The 16,847-nt window shown below is 43.9% G+C and overlaps 1 protein-coding gene and 1 non-coding gene across 2 annotated transcripts in view; both read right to left on the bottom strand.

Annotated features, from left to right (window-relative positions):
* KCMF1 (potassium channel modulatory factor 1) overlaps positions 1-13,694 on the bottom strand; it is a 76,609-nt gene extending 62,915 nt beyond the window's left edge. Inside the window, exon 1 of the mRNA XM_045079087.1 lies at positions 13,547-13,694. Coding sequence (XP_044935022.1) covers positions 13,547-13,562 — 16 coding nt within the window. The 5' untranslated portion in view covers positions 13,563-13,694. The remainder of the gene's footprint in view (positions 1-13,546) is intronic.
* On the bottom strand, positions 640-742 carry LOC123391834. Its single transcript, XR_006606547.1, has one exon. It is a non-coding gene; the product is annotated as a small nucleolar RNA U13 (small nucleolar RNA).
* Positions 13,695-16,847: the final 3,153 nt, after the last annotated feature.

The following is a 16,847-nucleotide window of genomic DNA, read 5'->3' as shown; positions in this document are numbered from 1 at the left end:
GCCTGGGTGGCTCAGTAGGTTAAAGCCTCTGCCTTGTGCTCAGGTCAGGATCCCAGGGTCCTGGAATGGAGCCCCGCATTGGGTTCTCTGCACAGCCGGGAGCCTGCTTCCCTTCCTTTCTCTCTGCCTGCCTCTCTGCCTACTTGTGATCTCTGTCTGTCAAATAAAGAAATAAAATCTTTAAAAAAATGTATATAAACATCCAATCACAATGCTGTATACCTGAAACTAATATAATATTCTATGTCAATTACACTTCAATTTAAAAAACTCACAGTTGTTTCTTCAAGTCTTCAGTTTAAATTCCACCCTTTTGGGAATGCCTTCTCTGACACCCAATAACATTCTATTCCACATGCCAACACCATGGAAGTTGTAATAACTGATTTGACACTTACTGCCCCAGTCATACTATAGCTAGTTTATCTAATATACTTGGGCCTTCCAACAGCCCCCTCCAAAAGCAAAAATTGTTAGAGTTTTCTATTTGTCTCTGTACCTATCACAATACTTTGCACATAAGGACTTGTAAGTTTTGGATTAGACAGCGTTGGCCAGTGTTTTTCAAATAGCATGTCACAAACCACGAGTAGAATGTGAAGTCAATCTAGAACGTCACAACTAGTATTTTTTTTTCCACCTCATATGGGTAATGTGCCGAGGTGGTAGTAAGGTCTGAGGGAGGCACGTGTCACATACACAGTGAACAGCCAATCACCATGCTTATGAACTACAAAAAGGTCAGTACTTTGTTCTTAATGAAACAACAGAAAACAGAATACATCTCTCATAGTAAAGATGAGTGCTGTTTTGTGAAACTCTTATTTCATTACATCTGTACATAACTGCTCGATCATAATATCAGATTCTTAATATGTGTTATATATATATATATATATATATATAGATAGATAGATATTTAAAGTTTGAAAGCTCCTAATGTAGATGACCCAGTTTCTAGGCTCAAAGGTTTTACATTTAAGCCAGAGATATTTGCTTTCTACCAAACCCCACACCCTACAAGAACAATTAGCTAAACAGAATACATAGACACACAGGGGCTGAGGAAGTCAAAGCTTTAAAGAGTAATGAGTATAAGGGAAAGTTTGTAAAGAAATGTTTCTTAGAGTTGTTGGAATGTGCTACAACACTAGGTATTTAGTTTCCAGCCTCTGCCATTTGTTTAGCCATGAAGACCTCTCTATAGAAGGGCTCTGAAAACGTATTTCTCAATACTCACAGTTAAAGGGTCCTTACCACAGCCCACAATACAAGGGTATGTAAGATCTGGCCTGTCTATGGCAACATTTTCCTTTCCCTCTCAATCATGGTCTTCTGGCCACAGTGCCCTCCATGCGTTCCCAGAACATTCCAAGTTTCAGCATCTCTGCACCTGCTATATCCTTAGCTGTATCCTTCCTTCTTTAGATTTATTTTCTTCTTTTTATTTATTTGACAGAAAGAGAAGCATGCACAAGCATGGGGAGTGGCAGAGGGAGAAGCAGTCTCCCTGCTGAACATAGAGGCCAACGGAGGGCTTGATCCTAGGACCTTGGGATCATGAACTGAGCCCAAGGCAGATGCCCTTCCTTCTCTAAATATCTTTCACTTACTTCCCTTTTTTTCTTTTAATGTCTCATCTTCAAAAAGGCCCTCCCTGACCACAGTATGAAGACCCCACTCTCTATTCCCTTTACCAACTGTATGGTTTTTCATAACACTTGTCGCCTCCTAACACTCTACTTTTTTTTTTTTTTAAAGATTTTATTTATTTATTTATTTGTCAGAGAGAGAGAGAGGAACGAGAGTGAGCACAGGCAGACAGAGTGGCAGGCAGAGGGAGAAGCAGGCTCCCTGCCAAGCAAGGAGATGGATGTGGGACTCGATCCCAGGACACTGGGATCATGACTGGAGCTGAAGGCAGCTGCTTAACCAACTGAGCCACCCAGGCGTCCCCTCCTAACACTCTATTAACATTGATTCTTTTATGGTCTACCCCAGGGATCCACAAGGTTTTTCTATAAAAAGCCTAACAGTAAATATTTTCAGCTTCTTCTGTCACAATTACTCAACTCTGTCATTAAAATATAAAAGCAGTTAAGACAATATGTAAATGAGCAGATGCATCTGTGTTCCAATAAAACTTTATTTACAAAAACAAGCAGCCAGGGGCGCCTGGGTGGCTCAGCGGGTTAAAGCCTCTGCCTTCGGCTCAGGTCATGATCCCAGCGTCCTGGGATCGAGCCCCACATCGGGCTGTCTGCTCCGCGGAGAGCCTGCTTCCCCCTCTCTCTCTGCCTGCCTCTCTGCCTACTTGTGATCTCTGTCTGTCAAATAAATAGATGAAATATTTAAAAAAAAAAAAATAAAAAAAAAAAAACAAGCAGCCAGCTAGGTTTGGCTCAGAGGCCACGTACCCCTAATATACTAATTCTTTTTTCTTTTCATTTTTTAAAAAGATTTTATTTATTTATTTTACAGATAGAGAGAGCACAGCAGAGAGAGGCAGGTCAGGCGGGGCAGAGAGCCCGATGGGGACTCGATCCCAGGAAGGAAAGCAGACTCCCACAGCAGGCAGCTGAGAAGGAAGCAGACTCCCTGCTGAGCAGAGAGCCCGATTTGGGCCTTGATCCCAGGACTCTGGGATCATGACCTGAGCCGAAGGCAGAGGCTTAACCCACTGAGCCACTCAGGTGCCCGTCCTAAAATATTAATTCTAATAGAATGGGTCATTAAAAAAACAAAAACAAAAACAAAAACACCCAGTATGAGGTCATAGGGACAGGAAACTTCTGTTTTACTCATTATGGTATTCGTGAGGCCAGAACAGTGCCTAGCCCCAAGTACACATCCAGTTAATTCAATAAATATGTGCTGAATAAATTAATAGTCCACTGGTCTGGAGTGGGGAGCCTCAACTCTCTTCCACTTCCTTGGGTGACAGTAACATGGTGTTCAAGAAGAATGAAGCCAAAGTCAGCAACTATATTTCCACTTGGTTAGCACCATACCATGAAAAATGGTATTGCAACCATCATGTGCCCCTGTCACCAGCAATAACCATCTCACACATATAGGCTTTTGGTCCTAACTGGGTCCAGGCAGAAGCCTATTAAAACACAAATTCCTTAGCTCTACCCCCAGAAACTCTGATACAGTAGGTTCAGGGTAGGGTCCAAGAATCTGCATTTCTAGCCAAGTTCCTAGGTGATGTTAATAGTGCTGGTACTCAAGTACTCTCTGGGAACCCGTACATAAGAGCACCCCAAAACTATATAGTACTAGTAAGAAAAGGAAAGCCATAAATTCCTGATATTCCAGTGATCTGGTTGCAGGGGACTGAAAAAAAAACAGAACCATAAAATTGACTTTGCATGGAAATGCTGCTTTAGTGAAATGAAGGCAAAAACCAAAAGGTCTTTAATTTTTAACAGACCACCCGATGCTCTATTTTTACTTGCAATTGTAGTTCTAACTGGCTAAAACGATACGTCAAACACGTACAAAAGAGAAATAAATCATCAGTGGCTGACTAACCTTGGTAGTGGACTATTAGCTCATAATCAGGTCTTAAAAATTTTTTTATTTTATTTATTTATTTATTTATTTTTAAGTAGTTTCTACTCCCAACATAGGGCTTGAACTCAGGACCCTAAGATTAAGAGTCTCGTGCTCTACAGACTGAGCCAGCCACATGCCCCAATTTTCTTAAAATTACTTTGAGGAAGAATCATAACTGCCTGCTTTTCTATTGTTAGATGCTAAAGGCCTTTTCCAGATGGATACTATATATCCAATCTCATTACAATGAAATACACCCCTCCAATAAATTACCAAGCCTGGAGGTCAGTTTCTTGAAATGATAAAAAGTCTATCACCACCAGATAGAATCTACAACTACCTCCTGAATCCACCATAATAGACTTGCAATGGACTAGTAACAATTTTTTTAAGTTCTACATTTGTCATCACAGAGGACTTAAAATAACCCCCCAAACTCACATTAAAATCACCCCGAGGCCATTATTTACTCTTCCAATCTTAACAGCCCACAGAGGGATTATACTTTATATACATTTGTAGCTGTTTATAAAGTAGTTTTCTATTGTAATGGTTATATGTTGCTAACATGGGTTTAATAATACTTTTAAAGTGAAAAAGGAAGGTAAAAAAAGTTCTTGGAAAAGAAATTCAAGAAACAAAAATCCAGAATGTTAATGAATGGAGCATTAAGAAGACAGCAATACTCTATCAATATGCACCTAGAAAAAGAGACTGTATGTGATCAAAAAATGTATTAGCAGACCCCAAAAGCACGAGTCTGAAGATGATTCTCAGCTAAGATCAAGTATTTTCAATCCAAATTTAGCATCTGAAGTGTACTAAGTATAAAATATACACTAGATTTTTAAATTTTGTAAGGAAAAAAAGAACATAATTTTTATGTTGATTACATGTTTAAATGCTAATTTGGATATACTAGGTTAAAGTATCAAACTATTTAAATTAATTTCACCTCTCTGGCTTTGGTACTGTGGCTACCAGAGAATTTAAAGATTTATTTGCGAGAGAGAGAGCAAGCGAGCTCGTGCACACACGCAAGTGGGAAAGGAAGAGGGAGAAGGAGAATCTCAAGCACTGATTCCATGCTGAGCATGGAGCCTAACACAGGGCTCAATCTCACAACCCTAAGATCACAGCCTGAGCTGAAACCAAGAGTGGGTCCCTTAACCGTCTGTGCCACCTTGGTGCCCCCCTACCAGAGAACTAAAATTACTTCTGGCTTGCATTAGATTTCTATTGTATAGTGATAGGCTAATCCAATTCTGTAAGTAGACTTGCTATTCCTTCTTCCTTTGGGTGATTTCTAAAAAGCTTATAGAAAATGATATCGAGCAATAAAAGAACATGAAGCTATGTGGTATGGCTGACATGGGACGTCAGGAAAACCATGGGTCAGGTGTTCATCCACTGTCACTTCAGGTCTAATAACCATTTTTCCTAGGGAAGGGAAGATCAGTCCCTCCCCTGTGACCACTATGTATATCCATAGCTATAGCCACACACACAAATTGCAAACTTTACATTAATTTCAAGTTGCAATTAACTGTATCAGAATCCCTAGCTTTTTAGGCTGAATGCAAGATCTCTGATTATGAAAACTACCTGGTTCCCAATTCTCAAACACCCCCAGCTCCCAGTATGTATTTCATTCTTCTAGAAGAGACACATCTATAACAACTCCTTTATTTTTTTTCAAAGTTGTATTCATTTATTTGACAACCTGAGCCAAAGGCAGATTCAACTGACTGAGCCACCCAGGCGCCCCTATTTTTATTTTAAGATTTTATTTATTTATTTGACAGAGTGTGTGCACCTGAGCATGAGTGGGGGCAGAGGGAGAGGGAAAAGCAGGCTCCCTGCTGAGCAGGGAGCCCTGAGATCATGACTTGAACCCAAGTCAGACACTTAACCGACTGAGCTACCCAGATGCCCCTGTAACAACTCCTATAAATAATCCCCGCCTGGGGGCACCTGGGTGGCTCAGTGGGTTAAAGCCTCTGCCTTTGGCTCAGGTCATGATCCCAGAGTCCTGGGATGGAGCCGTGAGTGGGGCTCTCTGTTCAGCAGGAAGTCTGCTTCCTCCTCTCTCTCTCTGCCTGCCTCTCTGCTTACTTGTGATCTCTGTCAAATAAATAAATAAAATCTTTAAAACAAAACAAACAAACAAACAAACAAATCCCTGCCTGTTTTACTGCAATGTCCTTAACTCCTAACTTAGAAAGTCTCTCATTTCCTTGTAGTGCCAAACCTCTACAACCATAGAGGACACGAAAGGAGAATACTGGTTGAGGAAGAATACCAAAAAGCAGTTACTGTGTGCTTACTCACTCAACAGTTGCTATATAGCCATTAAGCCTTTGCACCAAAAAACCCTAAACTGAATACAAAATTTAAACATTTTATCCCTTGAGCTGTTTTCTCTCTAAGCATCAAAAAGATACTTATATATCTATGAGGAATAACCTTCTTGAACACAGATTAACATACACAGATGTGTGTTGAGACTACCATAGTCAAAAGACAATACTGTTACAGAAAGAAATGTACTGCCAGGTAGAGTTAGAAGTAATTGAGAAACTTAAATAAAAATAAGCTTAAAAAGAAAAAGGAGGAGGAGATAAATATTGCCAAAACATTAAAATACATACATGATTTAATTACCCCATCATAAAATATAAACTTCAAGGACTAATTCCAGCATACTGGAAAAGAACCACAGCCTGGGCAGCAGGAAAGCATTTAATTCCCAAAGGTGTTTCAAAGCCACTGAATATAATCATCCTGCAGCAAGGGTCAACAACTTGTGGCAAGCTCTGGAGATGACTTTGAGTGGTACTCGAGTGGGAAGCCCATAAATAGCCACTGAATGAATAACTGAATGAATCAGGAAACTCATGCATGGTGTAATTAATATTCAGAACCCACAGCCAGTTAATCTGAAACTAGAGCTAGAAGTAGAACCAAACAGTACCTGAGGCTAATCCCAAACCATTCCCCCAGGAGTCAGTTCCTCTTAAGATTTTTTGTTCTGTGTAGTTTATCCCCCTCTTACGTTTATGAAAGTCCCAAATCCCCTTTCCCCCATTCTCCCTCCTTCTTAACCAGCTCCCCAGATTAAAAAAAAAAAAAAAAAAAGCAGTTTCTAGTCTCACCATTTTTTTTACAAGAGTAATAACATCTCCAACAATCACACACTAGTGTTCACATAGATGTCTGGCCTCTCACGGCGGGACACTGGGCTCGGTGGTAGGGCACAAAGGTAAGTGTAACACTATACCTACCTTTCAGGGAGCTTCCTGGGGAGGGAAACCAGCAAACAATTACAGCATAAAAAAATGCTTGGAGAATAAGGTAGGCAGGCCACTAGAGGGACCCTTAATTTTACTGGGTGGGAGGGGAGGGTGACAACAGTCTTCAAGGAACAACAAAAGAAATAAGTCAACACCAAAAAATAAATTATAATTGAATATGCCTGTGACTGTTGTACTAGCTCAAGTTAGCACTCTAAAGTGACTCTAATGAAAATCCTCTTACTATAAAAAAAAATGAAGTTCATGACACTGGCACTGAGTACCAGCAAGAGAGGGAAAAAAAAAAAAAAGCCCTACACAATTCAGCAGGACTTAATGCTAAACCTAATTAGTCATGATGTCAAGAGGCTTCACCCATTTATTGTCTGTCCCTCCTAGCTGAAGGTGACTTGACTTGACGCACTCTTGTGATTCCAGCTGACTTTTTCTAGCAGCAGTGATAGACTTGCAGGGACCCATCCATACTTCTGATATTCCTTGCAGCCAGCAGTGAAATCTTCTGGACTGCTGGGTGGCACTGCAGCCATGGAAGAAATACACTGACCACATAAACGAAGCGGATGGACCCACACTGCTCTGTTACTATTCAGAAAGACAACTAAAACCACCATTAGCAAACACTGTGGGAGGGCAGTAAGAGAGCTAATCAGGATGGCACCCTGGAAGGTGCCTAACCAGAAAATTCATCTCTTGCTAGTTTTGCAGGACACCAAATTTTCACCTCTTGGTGCTCAGCCCTTAGGACATTTCCTCAGGCAAGAAAGTTGGTCTTTTGTTTCTAATTGCCTGTGGCTACAGATCATTTCCAAGCTTCATGCCCAACTTGCCTAAACTTTCCTCTGCCAACACCATCCTGTCCTCTTGCCCTTACCATACCAAGAACATCCTCTTTTCTTGATCTCCCACTTCCTTCCCACGGAATCTAGGTAATGTGTGCCCTTAGAAAACGGTCTGCCTTATCACATATCTCCATCATGGCTAACATATAAAAATTACATTTTTTAAAAAGTTCTGATTGTACACCTCTTAAGGGTTCGTTCTACAATTTCATTTTTAAAAATAAATTTAATTAAAATAATCAAAATAATTTTTTAAGATAATTTTATTTATTTGAGAGAGAGTGAGCGAGAAAGAGGGGAATGTGTGTGTGCAAGCAGGGACAAGCGGACTGCGCTCAGCCACAGAGCCCACAAGGGGCTCAATTCCACAATCCTGAGATCATGACCTGAGCCAAAATCAAGAGTCGGACTCTTAACCAACTGAGCCACCCAGGCGCCCCACTTTCCTCATTTTAATGAATAACTTCCGCAACAAAAAAAATCTATACCTTATCATAAAAAAAAAAAAAAAAAAAAAAAAAACCTAAAAAATCATGGCTGCTAGGACAACACTAAAATGAATACGGAACAAATCTTTTACAAACAGAGATTTTAATTATGAACAGCATTTTACTTTTAACTCAGGGTGGGGAGAGAACCGCACAAGTACCCGCACTGGAGGGGGTTGGAGAGGGAGAGAGACTATTAGGCTTCACACCCAGTGTGGAGTCCAACAGGGAGTCGACTAGATCTCATGACCCTGAGATCATGACCTGAGCTAAAATCAAGAGTCTGATGCTTAACCAGGCACCCCTTTAACTTTTATGAATATAAAATGTAGGAAATATTTCCTTTGAGTTCATGCTCATGAAAATAACCCCCAGGAATATTTATGCTGTAATTAAAAAACACTATTTCTAGGATAATCCAACAATACCTAACCTTCACTAAAAATAGCTTCTGGACCTCCAGTTTAAAACAAAAACACCAAAAAACCCATAAACTTCAGCAAATGTACTTGGTAAATGTTATAAAGCTAAAGTTTTGAAAATTATGACTCATAAGTGCACGGATTTCTTCATTTTGAAGATATTGCAAGCCTGGTCTAGGGATTTGTTTCACATCAGTTTATTACATTTTTATTGTTAAAAAAAAAAAGTTTTCAATCTTTAAATAAGATTGCTGCTAATATATCTTAAAATTCTAAGACTGAAGGGAATTTCTTCCAGATTAAATTTCCAATTTAAAATAAGAAAATTATATTTTCGGACATTTTAACTTAAACATGAATGTCAAAATTTAGGGGAAATGAAATCCAAAATGAGCTTTCTATGAAATCATGAAACTGAAGACCAGAGAAATTAAAATATTTACATTCTTATCTATCCTTTATTGAAAGTCAAGGTAAATATAAGTCACAATTTATTGAACTGAAAAAGCCTTAAATAAGAATGTCATAATCTTTTAACAGATCATAGTTAAAATAAAATAAATGATCTGACATGTTGGTAAAAATCTTTTCAGTGGGAGTCAATTTACTTCGCTTACAGGAAGGCAAAAGTCACCACATTAAAATCACAAGCCAATTACCAATCCTAGTTTTGGAGTTCCCAAATCCTGAAAACAAAATTATTGTACTTCACTCTGGGATCGTCAGCATGTATGCTTTTAGTGTCAGATAACTTTTTTAGAGAAGAGAAAATTTAAATCTTCTAACAAGAGTGACACAATTTTTAAAAATGGTACAACTTTTAAAAGCTAGATTAATGGCCTGCCTACTTCTGTACTTTACAGTTGGAAAACAAACAGTATCAGATGCTTCGGAGAATAATATCAGAACATGACCACCTACCTGTTCACTTACTCGGTATCATTTTTACATATGAGAATTTTTTAAATGCTAGGGGAAATACAAATCCAGGAAAGATAAGGACTCTATCTGAAATCTCAATTTTTTCCAAAATTAAGAGTAGCCCACCAGAAAGTTAAGACGGCACTCAAAGCCAGATTCCCCCTCTGAAGTGCAGAAATCTGGTTAAGAAAAAAGCTGGTAATTATTTTGTTATTAATTCATTTAGCCATTCCATAGGCATGTCTCACATTTGTCTGTGGATGTTGTGCCACTGAACTAAAGATGAGGAGCTGGGTCTCTCATTCATTCACCCCTACATTCCCCGGTTTCTAGCAAAGTGCCCTATACATAGTAGCAACTGAAAAGAAGGTTGACTGAATTAAGGCAATACATGTGTTTCAACTGCAGGTAATCAATTAGGCTCAAACTCATGCAAGAACATTGATAATTTCATTTTAGTTAATAAGCACTGAGTAATTTGACGTGTTTAAAATTTGCCCAGCTATTAAATGAATTTCAAGCTCTAAGTAACATTCTTATTTTTCAACAAATTCAAAAGAAAGTATGTAGTGAAACATTAAAAAAATATTCATACAAATAAAAAAGGCAATGATTGGTTTTGCTGGAACTAGACGGTGTTGGCATGGTGAACACAAAGTGACCCAGCACTGAAGTAAAAGGTTTGTTAACATGACAAGAACATTACAAAGAGACGTAGAAGCTGGAAAAATAGAATTCTGGCTAGAAAAGTCATACTGGGCAAGCAGGAAACTTATATATATAGAGTACTGAAGTCTCCACTCAGACAGCGTCTTGAGAAGTTGGGAAGCCTGTATCCCACCCTGAAGAACAATTACTTCTCTACCAAGCTACACAGCGTGGCTAGAAACTGAGGTACAGACCACGGACCAAACCAGTTACTCCCCACTACCATCATCCAAAGGAAATGATGGAATGAATACCGAGCAGAGTGGGCCCTTTACGGGCTCCCAACAATTTCAGTTCCATCAACTCTCTAAAGCTCTAGTTGAGAAAAGAAGTAGGCAAATTATAGCCCACAGGCCAAACTGGGCCAAATTCAGCCACCACGTGTGTTTGTATGGCCTGCAAGCTAAGAATGGTTTCTACATTTTTAAATGGTAAAACAAAGACTCACATTTTATGACACATGAAAATTATATGAAATTCAAATGTCAGCATCCAAAAATAAGGTTTTCATTGGAACAACGCTGTGCTTATTCATTTACATGTGGTCTATAGCTGCTTTTGGACCACAATGGCAGAGATGACAGAGTCCTTCCAGCACATCCAGCCTACAGTATTTACTACCTGGCTGACAAAGTACGCTGAACCCTGGCTAGAGCATTTCTTTACGTTCCTGGTTGCATCTCCTTTCTCAGAGGTGGTCCACTGCTTTGCAAGGTAGAGACTCTAAGCTTGACAGATGTCCATCTTGGGGCTGTGCTGTCCAAAGTTACATCATTACATATAATATCCTGCAACTCTTTAGGGTGGGCACAAAGACAAAGTAACAAATCACATGCATTCGGAAGGCCCTGAAAAGGTAGCATAATCCAAATACAACATTACAGGCATCACACTTCAGCTCTTTTACCAGACTACTACATCGAGTTCTGGGTCACAGTGTGAAAGGAAATAAGAACCACAGAGAATTTGGAGGCTGGACAGATGATTAAAAGACCACAAAAATCATACCACTAAAGAAATGCTAAAAGAAATGGGATTCGTTTGCCCGAGAAATAGAAAGGTGGGAAAAGAACTACAATAGTGAGGGTGTCAAACTCTACATTTGTTAATAGAGTGAATAGTGGCAGCCTGAACCAATACTCCACAAAACAGATATCTAATGAATTAAATGTGATTCTTAATGAGGCTGCCACTCCTGCCTTAGGCCTTAAAGTAGCCCCTTAAAAGATAATCACTTGTCAAATACTGTACTGTAGGCCTTCAACTGACCAATTATAAGAATGTTCCTTTTTCAGAAACATCTGGCATTATGTTAAGTTACCAGCAAGTGTGCTATTAATGTGCTGAGGTTCAGTAATACTCACGTAACTAAAAGGTAATGTAAGTTTCATAACCATATGCCTTTCCACAGGGCCAAATAGGGGGAAATGGGCTTAAATTACAGAATTCGTGTTACATTCAAGAATTTTAATTACTCTAAAAGATTACTGAGGGTAAAGGAATCTTCCCAGGACACCATTCAATTAGAATGGAGCTATCTGGATGTTTTTCTGAACCAGAAGAATGGGTCTCAAACCATTCTTCCACTGCTGATTCTATAGTTTTAACTATCCCAGTTCTCATGAGTAAAAGAGCCTGCAGCCATGCTCAGTTTCATTTTGTCTTGAAGGTAGTCAATGTACATACAACTACATATAACATCAACTTTAAGATCCCAAATTAAAATCTGGTCGGAGCTTTGGTAACAACTTCTTTTAAATTCCAGAGATAGAGGATACATTCTCATTAAGTAGGCAAAATTGGGGAAATGGGCATAGTTTCCAAATATTTCTATGAGCCTAAGTACCTTATTATCTCAAAATGTCCAACACTTGCATACTGTAAGTGAAGATGGTATTTAGTTTTGAGCCTTTTAAGATACAGAATCCTTGAACACAATATTCTTTGAGTCAATCTCAACACTGCAATTAATAATACAAATTCTGAAACTTACTCTAAATATAATTTTAACCAATCTGAGTTTTTCAACCTCGAAATTCTAAGGCCTGCATTTCTCTAAGAAAACCCTTGCAGTGGTGTGAAGCACACACTAATCTGACTCACTTAAACTTTCTCCACTCCTACATCACCTATACAGGATTTTAAAATCAGGAGTACACAATACTTGCAAGCCACTTCTACAATCTTGCATTAACCTTACCAGGATAAACTTTTCGCCAAGTCTCTTAACACTTTTTTGTTTATTTAAAGACTTGTGGTAGTGAAACAAAGAAAACACAACCCCCTCCCCCTTTTTCTAAACCATATGGCACTAAATTGAAGTTAACTTATTTTTTACCGGCTCAACGCCTATACATCGGTCCTAAACATGTTTCTCTTTGTGCCCTGGGACTGGGTGAGAACTGTCTGCTTATCTGACTGAACCCCAATCATGTTTTTAGATCGAAAAACAAGTCCAAAACGCCCCCTGACCATTAACAGACCTCACCACGGTCATTTACCAAAACCTGGTTGGGTAGGTAGTGCAGGCAGGGCGAGGGGCCCGCGACCCGCCCGGGGCAAGTCCCGCTCTGACCGGGTGATCGAGCAGGGAGTTTACTCGCCCCAGCCCGGCCGGATCCGCCCCGGGAACTTGGTTACCCGAGCCCAGGGACGCGCCGAGGCCTAGCCGCGAGGCCGGGGCGGGCTCCGAGTGGCGGGGGCTTCTCGCTCCCCGGCCGCAGAGCCTTCCCGCCTGCCCCGCGGTTGCCCGCAGGCAGGGGCACTCGCCGTCGTCTCCCGGCGACCGGACGCGCCTGCCGGGTCCACGGACGGCTCCTCTGTCTCCCGCCGCCGCCTGCGGCCCCGTTCGGCGGCCGCACAGAGCCCTTCCGGGGCGGCGGGAGCGCTAGGCCGCGCCGGAGCCCGCGGCTCCGGGGCCGGCCAGGCGGGCCGCGGCGTCCGGTATCAGTCCCGAGGGCCGGGCTCCCGCCGGTAACGGGCCCCGCCGACTCCCCTCCCCCTCCCCCGCCCCATGACAGTGCAAACCCTCCGGCCGGCCCGGCCGCCCCGCCTCCGGCACCAGGCCCAGCTCAGGGCCGCGGCCGTGGCGGCGGCGGCGGCAGCGGCGGCGGCGGCCGCCGTGCCGCCGCGGCTCTCCGCCCTCGCTCGCTCGCTCCCAGGCCAGGCGCCTCGGGCCCGGCTCGGGCTCGACCGAAGTCTCCGCCGCTTCCCGGCCGCCCTCCGCGGCGCCTGGCCCGGGCGGGGTAGGCCGAGGCCCGGGCGGTGGGGGTGGGGGCGGGGGCTCCTCTCACCTTCATGTCGGGACATCCTAGTTCAGACGGTGGCGGCACGGCCCCTCCCGGGCTCCGGCTGCAGTGTCCCCGGCGGGGTCCCGGCGCTGCCCGCGCCGGCCGGCCGACTCCCACTCGACTCCCGGGCTCGGCCGCGGGGGCGGGGTGGGCAGGGGAGCGCTCCCGCGGCGGCGGCGGCGGCGGCGGCGGCGGGGAGGCGGCGCGGGGCGGGAATGGGGCCGGGCCTGGCCGGGGCTGAGCTCCTCCAGGAGGCGGGTCCGACGCCGCGGCTCCGCCGGCGCCCGCCGTGACTCGGTCACTCTCGGGCCCGCCGGCTCCCGGCTGCGGCGCGGCGCTCCGCAAATCCCGCTCCTCCCCTCCCCCGGCCCACCCCCCGCCCCTCTCCCCCGGCTCCCGGCCGCCGCCTCCTCCTCCTCTTCCTCCTCCTCCGCCTCCTTCCGCCGCCCGCACGCCGGCCCCGCCTCTCGCTGCCCGCGCCGGGCCCAGCCGCCCGCAGGCCCCGCGGCCGGCGGTCGCGGCGGGGGCGGCGCGGCGCCTCCCCGCGCTCGCCAGCAGGCCGCGGTCGGGCGCCCGAGCCCGGCCTCGGCCTGGCCTGGCCGCCGGCGCGCCGCCGCGCAGCGCGTAGGGAGGAAGAGGAAATGCCCGGCCGCCGGCGCCCGCTGCTCGCCGGTACTGCCGGTCCGCGTGGCCCGAAGGGCGCCCACCTGCCCCGCCGCCCCAGCTCCGTCTGGCCCCTTCCGGGGTCCCGGCAGCGGGCGCCCGCGCCGCTGCGTTGGGCCGGGCTGGGCTGGACTGTCCGCGGTCGGCGGGCGCTGCACGGCGACGAGCTGCGGGCCCCGAGGGGCTCTGGTTCTGGGGAGCGTGGCTGTCCGGCCGGCTGGGGAAGCGAGCGGCGGCCTCCGACCCCGAGGAGAGGCTGCGGACTGCCTGGGGACATGTGTTTGTGTTTCTTTTTAAGCCAGCTGCTCGGGACGGAGAGGCTGCTGGCCTCCGGTGGTCGTCGGGTGTTGCCCGGCCGGTCTCTCGCGGTCGAGAGAGGGCGTGGGCGCGGGAGGGCGCGGGAGGCGGCCGGGCTTGGCTACTGTGCTCCGAGGCAGGCTCCTCGAGAACCATCTCTTTGAAGACTCTGCCCCCGCCAGTCTGGGTGTCCGACGGTCCCCGCGCAAAGTTTGATCCAGCACTTTGGCTCACCCTCAGTGCGCTGCTTGGAAAACTGTTGGGGACGGGGGGTGTTTTCCTTTTTTTTTTCCCCCTGACCGTGAACCACTTTACCGTTTTCATTTCTCTTTCACACTTTTACCCTCTTGTCAACTTTGTTTTCAGGCTTATTAATTCAACGAACATGCATACTGCCCCTTAACACGTGTTCGTGGTAGCGTGGTTTTGTTGGGAATAGACCCATGCTTTGGAGTCAAGACAGATCAGCCAACGGATTCTGGTTCTGATATCCTCTGTGTAGCCTCGGACAAATTATTTAACCTTGCTGAGCCTCCGTTTCATTGTACTATGTTTGGTTTTAATTTATCCTTTTATATTTGAAGTTGTTCTTGGTTTTTTTGGTGTGCATGTGTGTGTGTAAAATTAATCCTGTCTCTAGGCTAAGGCTACTACTCTTAATCCCGCATTACTAGCTGTGTGACCCGGGGCAAATGACAGCCTTCCTGTGCCTTGATTTCCCCATCTTTAAACTGAGCATGATTACAGATGATATTGTGTCTAATAATAATAGTAACGAGGAGGTATTTGGAGGATTAAGTGCTGAAATGTACATGCAATATCTAGCACAGGACATAATAAAAATAGTGTTTGTTATCAAATTTAATTAAATTTGGTTTTAAGGCACTTTTTGATTTCAAACATTTTGAAAAGCTCATCTTTAAGTCAAGAAATAGCTATTAGGACACTCAGATCTATGCAAGGACTTATTTGGTAGTAACTAGTGATAGATATCAGCCAAATAAGGTTTAAACAAACAAGGATTTAAACAAAAACTTTGTCACCAGAAATATTTCCTTTGCACTTTGGGAGCTTTTGCCTAAATTAAATCCAGCACAGTGGTTAAAGAAAGCGGTCCATCCAGGCCATAATTGGGGTTTAGTGGAATAGAGAGAACTGTGCTTCCAACAGGGCTGGCTAACACTTAAACTGAATGCTTACCTGCATCTTCCTAAGCACTTACAGTATTGGTGTGTCTGATCCTTGGTACCAAACATGGGCTTCTGTTTCTTGTGCTGTAAAGGTGAAGACAACACCACCCTACAGTTTCGTGAGTGAATGATGTCTGTAAATATCTTAAGACACAGAGGTTAAGGCATTGTCAATAACAGTCAAAGCATGCTGGAGTAGGTAGGAGAATGAACAAAAATATTGCACTCAGGAAGGAATAAGAGTAAGTATAGAGATTTAGTTTTTGTTTGGAGGGTTATCTAATTCTGTTTAGGAGAGCAAACAGGTAAGTGTCTAAAACTCACGGGAACATCAGATCTTTGATAGTTACTCCATTGTTTTCAGTTCGTCAAAAGAAAGAAAAGTGACTAAGGGCTGTTCTTTGCATAAGACTAAGCAAGAATATTATAGTTATTTAGAGTTTTCTTGGCTGCAGGAAACATTTTCTCAATTCAGTTGAAGGTCAGGCCCTTCAATTGAAAACAACCTGCTTGCTGTCCTGCCATATGGGATATTTTATTTCTGAAAAGATGAAGTGCTTATACCAAACTATCTATCAGATGATTTCTGTTCTCTAGAAATGGTCCCTCCAGTCCTTTCTTTTCCCAGTATTTCCTCGCATTCTTCCAGGTCCTTACCTTGCCAGCCCATCTTCCATACCATGGCCCAATTCTGTTCAGTTAAAAGAAGCTAACGCATGGAAACCCTGGTGAAATCTGAAATCGGTCTGTAGTCTGGTTAATTGTATCGTGCTAACATCCACTTCCTGGCTATGATAATTTTCTGTAGTCCTATAAAATGTTACTACCATTGGAGGGAGCCAGGGGAGTATACGTGGGCCCTCCCTGCAACTTCCTGTGTGTGTAATTATCAGAGAAAAAAAATTGTAGACAAATCAGGGGCGCCTGGGTGGCTCATTGGGTTAAAAATTGTAGACAAATCAGATAATTGCCTGCCACTGAGGGGCCTGGGATGGGGATTGACTACAGAGAGAACTTTGAGAGGTGATGGGGATATTTTAAGTCTTGATTGTCTTTATTTTATTTTATTTTATTTTTAAGATTTATTTATGTCAGCACAAGCTGGGGCAGCAGCAGGCAGAGCAGGCAGAGGGAGAAGCACATTCCCCATTGAG

Source organism: Mustela putorius, unplaced genomic scaffold (assembly GCF_011764305.1).
Source record: "Mustela putorius furo isolate JIRA1106 unplaced genomic scaffold, ASM1176430v1.1 tig00000281_pilon_pilon_pilon, whole genome shotgun sequence".
NCBI classification, from domain to species: Eukaryota; Metazoa; Chordata; class Mammalia; order Carnivora; family Mustelidae; genus Mustela; species Mustela putorius.
The sequence above is the reverse complement of the archived record's forward strand: the minus strand, read 5'-3'. Positions and strand labels throughout refer to the sequence as shown.